Source organism: Myodes glareolus, chromosome 18 (genome assembly GCF_982192425.1).
Source record: "Myodes glareolus chromosome 18, mMyoGla1.1, whole genome shotgun sequence".
Lineage (NCBI taxonomy): Eukaryota > Metazoa > Chordata > Mammalia > Rodentia > Cricetidae > Myodes > Myodes glareolus.
Window position 1 is genome coordinate 65,472,479 of NC_142043.1, and position 6,000 is coordinate 65,478,478.

Here is a 6,000-nt window from a genome sequence, read left to right on the forward strand (position 1 = left end):
TTGGGTTCCCTTTGGCGGGGGTCCTGCCAAATAAATCTCACATGAAGGCTTAGTCTTAGTTATGAATGCCTGGCCTTAGCTTGGCTTGTTGCTAGGTGTTGTTGTTGTTGTTGTTATTTTGGTTTTTCAAGACAGGGTCTCTCTGCAGCTTTGGAGCTTGTCCTAGAACTAGCTCTTGTAGTAAAGGCTGGCCTCAAACTCACAGAGATCTGCCCACCTCTGCCTCCCGAGTGCTAGGATTAAAGGCGTGAGCCACCACTGCCCGGTTTGCTAGCTTTTCTTAAATTAACCCATCTACCTTTTTCCTCTGGTATTCTGTATATCTTTCTTTCTTACTCAGTGGCTGCCTGGGAGACTGGGTGGCTGGCCCCTGACGTCCTCCTCGTTCTCTCTCCCACCAGATTTCTCCTTCTGTATTTATCCTCTCTGCCTGCCAGCCCGGCCTATCCTCGCTATTGGCCGTTCATTTCTTTATTAGACCATCAGGTGTGTTAGACAAGCACAGTAACACAGCTTCACAGAGTTAAACAAACGCTACGTAAACAAAGTCATACACCTGAAAATAATATTCCCCAACAGGTAATCACACTTCACAGACACATTTTTAAAAGTTTAAAATGTCTGGGCTGGAGAGATGGTTAAGACACTGGCTGCTCTTTCAGGTCCTGAGTTCAATTCCCAGAAACCACATGGTGGCTCACAACCATCTATAATAAGATCTGGTGCCCTATTCTGGGGTGCAGGCATACATGCAGGCAAAACACTGTATACATAAAAAAATAAATCTTAAAAAAAAAAAAGCTTAAAATGTCAATCATAGGCCAGGCAATCGTAGCACAGGCCATTTATCCAGCACTCAGTGGGGAGCAGAGGCAGGCAAATTTCTGTGATTTAGAGGTCAGCCTGGCAAGTTCCAGGACAGGCTCCAACAGATTTCTACAGAGAGAAACCCTATCTCAAAAAAACATAAAGCCCAAAACTGTCAATCAGACTAGTTTCCTTAAAGGAGCCTCAACTTTATATACTCACCGTCCTCACCAGGGAGCTGTCCTCTCACTTTTCCAAAGACATCCAAAGATCCACTGAGCACTAGGCACTTACGACCCAAGCACACGCTCCCTTGTCCCTCATAGACCTCTGCATACCCAAGGGGACCTATGGATGTTCTTGTTTCTTTCTTTCCATTTACTGACCCTGGTCACATATAGACTTTCTCTTCTACCCTGAAATCACTCAGACTTTTTTGTTTTGTTTCATTTCTCAAAACAGGGTTTCTGTGTAGCCCTGGCTGTCCTGGAACTCGCTCTGCAGACCAGGCTGTCCTCACAATCGCAGAGATCCACTTGCCTCTGCCTATCATCACCTCCCGCTCAGCTACCCCTTATACCTTTTTACAATTGTTTTGTGGACAGGTCCCACAGCATTGCTCAGGCTGGTCTCAATCTCTTTACCTCAAGTGATCTCTCTGGTGTCAACACCTCAGACAGACAGGGACAAGGCATATGTGTCCATGTGCAACGCCACTGAGTCTTTGAAGACAGCCCTACCTCAACGCAAGGTCATGAGAGTCTCTTACCAGACCATATCACACCTGTGCCAGAGATACATTAGACTCAGAGCTGGAGAAATGGCTCAGCAGGTAAGAGTACTGAATGCTCTTCAAGAGGACCTGGATTCAATTCCCGGCACCCACACGGCAGCTCACAACTGTAACTCCAGTTCTAATGGATCAGACACCTTCACACTATTGCATATAAAACAAAGTTAAATATGAAAAAAAGGAAAAAAGATACACTAGGCTCACCACTATCAAGTTTTTCTCTAGGCAGCTTCACTGGTACAGCAAATGTGTAACTGTCCTTCTGTGAGCCTACACTAGTAAATAAACCAACACCCACAAAGGAAGCATCACATCCTTTTAGTCACCTTTTAGTCAGTCTGTTACAAAGTTTCATTCCAGTTTACCAGTGATCACACAGAGCAAGCAAAATGCAAGCCGGTTAGTGTACTGGGTTGGATATAGTGTGTTCCTTCAAAATTCCTGTCACTTACAAACTGAGAAGGAATTTTATTTGGAAATAGGGTCTTTACAGATATAATCATGTTAAAATAAAGTAACATTGAAGTGGCATAAATCCTAACCCAATGCCTGCCATCCTCCTAGTAGGGAAATGTGGACACAGACACAGAAAGCAGAGGCAGAAACTAGAGACACACTACCACTAGAGCCATATGGTACCAAGGATTGCCAGTGAGTCACCAGACATTACAGAAGTAAGGAAGGGAAGTGTTCCCAAGAGCCTTCGTAGGGAGATGCAGCCCTACTGAGAGTCTGGTTGAGACTGCTAGTCTCCAGAAGTGAGAGGACAAAGTTCTGTTGTAAGCAGTGCTGCACTCAGAAATGAATGGAAGCAGAGTAGCACACACATTTAATCCCAGCACTTAGGAGGCAGAAACAGGAGGATTTCTGTGAGTTTAAGGTCAGTCTTGTCTACATAGTGAGTTCCAGGACAATTAGAAAATTCTCTCAAAAAGTAACAATAAGTAAATGAAAGAGGAAAAAGGAAAAAAAACAAATAAATGAATAGAGCTGTATAATAGAGTACATCTAATTGCCTGGCTATGAAGTGAATTCAGGCACTGTGCATGTTCACAATGTTAACCTGCAGGCAAAGCAAAGTTTCTTTTAACCTAACCAACTAAATCTTCATGCTGAATATAAACAGCAATCAGAGTGATGCTCCATCACAGCTGGGTATTTCTAATTACAGCTGCAGGAACTGAGAAAACTGTATGCAAGGACCAAAGTCAGACCAGGCAGTTACACCCCACATCTATGCCCCAAAATTAATAAATAGCTATTAAAACCACGGCACTCAAAGTTACCACTTCTTCTACCTGACTTGAGGCAGTGAGAATGTCACCTGTTGAAGGACCAGTAACAGAATTAAGGCACTTCTGGACATGACCATACACCCCTTTTTTAAAGTTAAAACAAGTTTCCCTAGTCTTAGTAGGAGAATAATAGCAGAATTAAAGTCTATTTCTGTCAAATTTCTAATTTTGTTCAAGGGGCAGTAAACTATAGTCTGCTCAATTCAAGCACTAAGGCTTCAAACCACCAGATCACATAGTGATCACATAGTGGCCTCAGATCACATAACCCAGCATACCTTTTGCTGCATGATTGACAGAGGAGAGAGGTTCATCATCAGATGTAGAGCTGAGATGCCGGGCAAATTCCCCAATCCGCTTCTGTTTCTTGAGGGGGGCAGTGCACTCTGGATCAGTTCTCCTCTTCATTGTTACTACAACCACAAATCCCATCAGTCAGCTCTTGGGGTATAAGTACCGGGAATTAAGCAAGGATCCCAAAGTATCAACAGCCATCAGCTAGATACGATGGAGCCCCCCCCCCCCCCCCCGCATATCTTAGGACCTCTTCCTCCAAGTAAGGTGTAGGGAAGGATGGCCAAGCTCTGGATTTCAGGAACAATGGTCAGTTTTACCGGGAAACAAGGTGATCTCAGACTTAAAAACCCAGGGGCCACTGGTGTCGATACCAAAAAGTTAGATTAATTCAACAAGGGAGGAAAAAAGGCCTTTGAGTACTTGTTACTTTGTCCTCTTGAGGCAATAGTGGCTATTCATGACACTGTGCACTAGAAACAAATTACGGAACCTACTAAATAACAGCCACCAGTATTTGTGAGAACCACCATAGAATGATTTTTTTCTATCATTTTTGCCAGAAAAAATAAGATATTAGAAAACATGACACAAAATGCTGGAATTTAGTTTATTTCATGTCTGAAATATGAAAGTACTAGTCTAAGGCATGGAAGCATTAGCTGGTTAGACCAAGAGTAAGAAAGATTCTGGGACAACAGGTAGGTAGCTGTCAGAGTCCTGGAATATAGACACTAATTTTTTTCCTTTCTATAAATTTTTATTTTTTGACATTAATTTTAAGACTAGGACTACACCTCACATGATAAAGAGCAGAGTGCTGGGTGTGGCTAGTGTATGCCTGTGTCTCAGCACTCCAGAGTCTGAGTTTGAGACAAACCTGAGTTTGAGAGAACTTGCAGCAAAACACCAAGGATGGGAGGATGTAGCTCAGGGAGAGAGCCCTGCCCTGCATGTGCAAGGCTGTGGATTTCAGTCCAGCAATGCAAGGGTGAAAATAAAAAAACATGAAGCTGCAAGCAGTCAGTGCCATGATGGCCATGAGGTGTACACAAGAAGTTTTAAATAAAAACAAACTGCTAAGGAGCTGGAGGCATGGCTCAACAGGTCCCAGTGTGTACAGGTCTGAATTCAGTTCCCGCCACTCACTCGGATAGCTCACAAACGCTAGTAAGTAACTCTAGCTCCAGGGACGCAGACTCCTCTGACCTCTGCAGGCAACTACAGGCTCGCACATGCCCACAACTTAAAATAGTAAAAATATTTTTTACAAAAATGGATGGAATGAAATGATCACGAGATCCTGAGGAGTGTATCCGCAAACTGGGCTCAGGGAGGAGAAAAAGACAAAGTCAGGTAAACTGACATCTTGGGGGAAAGGCGTCTGCGGCGTGTAGTCAGACACACCGGGATTTGAAGAGCATGTTTTCACTGTGAACTGACTACTCAGTAAAGTCATACAAAAGTCAGACCCAGTCCAACTTATTTCAAAACATTTGCTGGGGGCAAAAAAAAAAAAAGAAGAATGGGTTTCTGCAACAGCAGCCGAAGCAAGAAAGTCATGAAACTGGAAGGGGATTAGTGATCCTTTCCTGCACCCCGAAACCTAGCAAAACACTGGATGCCGTTTCCACGCCCAAGGACGAACCGGTGGACCCAACGTACAGTCACCCCTTTCCCGGGAGGCAACTTCTTAAGTGACCCGGGCAGCGCCTATCAGAGGGAAGCAGGAAGACTAGGAGCCCTAACAAACAGAAAGCAAGGCCTCCCGGAGCGTTTCACTTGACATCTTAGGCCGCCCGAAAGGGCCCACAGGGAAGCCTTCGGGGAGCTCGGCAGAGCCTTCCTCCAGAGCACGCAAAAGTGGGGAGCCTGGCGCGCGGCGAGCTCGGTGTGGAAGGCAAGGCGGCAGATACGAACGTCTCCTCCACCACAGCGCCTTCGAGTGGGGACCTCGCGGGACATCCAATCCAACCTCTCCTTCTCCCCGCCAGGGGAAGGCCGCGGAGCTAGCGAGCCACCCACAAAGGCAGACGCGCTCGGACCCGGCACTTCTGGGAGCACGGCACCGAGGCCTGCTTCCTCCCCGCCGCGGGGTTCAGCCGCCCTCTGCAGCCTCCGCGTCCGGGGCCGGGCTTCGCACCGGGGCGGGAAGGGAACGCCATGGGGTGGGGGTGGGGAGCGAGCTTCTCGTTTGGGAACGTCAGGTGTGAGACTGTGTGCGCGGCGACCAGCAGCAGCGGCAGCCCGGGCTCCGAGAGGTTGCTGGCGAGAAGGGGGCAGGAGCGGAGAGAAGCTACTAGAAGGTGGGCAGAGTCGCCGCCACAAGGGAAGGATGCTGCGCCCGCGCGCCCGCCCGTTCGCTCCCCCCGGGCCGCGCGCCGGCACTCACTCTGAGGGGATGGGGCCAGCTACCGGCGAGCGGAGACGAGGGGGTCAGGCCGCCACTACCGCCGCCGAGCCTGGCCCTGCAACCTCCTCCTCCTCCCTCACTTTCGTTTCCTCACCCGGCCGGCCAGCTGCGCCGTCGCGCTAAGATCCCGCCCTACGGGCGGCGCCGCTTAATAACGTCACGAGCCCGCCAGCCCCGCCCCCGCCGGTTTAAGACTTGGGCCCTGGGAAAAGCCCGGGTCAGGCGGCGCTGGGCGCACGAGGCGCCTGCGCGGAAGGGTGGCCTTGCATAAGAAACGCAGGGTCTTCTGCTCGCTAGGGAAGAGGAGGAGTGAATCCTTCACCTCAGTTTACTTCATCTTGTTGGGTACTTGAAGAGAAAAACTCCCAAGATGCCTGAATAAATCATGTGATGTTTTA

General features: G+C 48.0%; 1 protein-coding gene across 1 annotated transcript in view; it reads right to left on the reverse strand.

Annotated features, from left to right (window-relative positions):
* Cmtr1 (cap methyltransferase 1) overlaps window positions 1-5,717 on the reverse strand; it is a 46,566-nt gene extending 40,849 nt beyond the window's left edge. The window contains exons 1-2 of the mRNA XM_048451268.3: window positions 5,582-5,717; window positions 3,174-3,308 (exon numbers count right to left, since the gene is read on the reverse strand). Of these exons, the coding sequence (XP_048307225.3) occupies window positions 3,174-3,303 (130 nt within the window). The 5' untranslated portion in view covers window positions 3,304-3,308; window positions 5,582-5,717. The remainder of the gene's footprint in view (window positions 1-3,173; window positions 3,309-5,581) is intronic.
* Window positions 5,718-6,000: the final 283 nt, after the last annotated feature.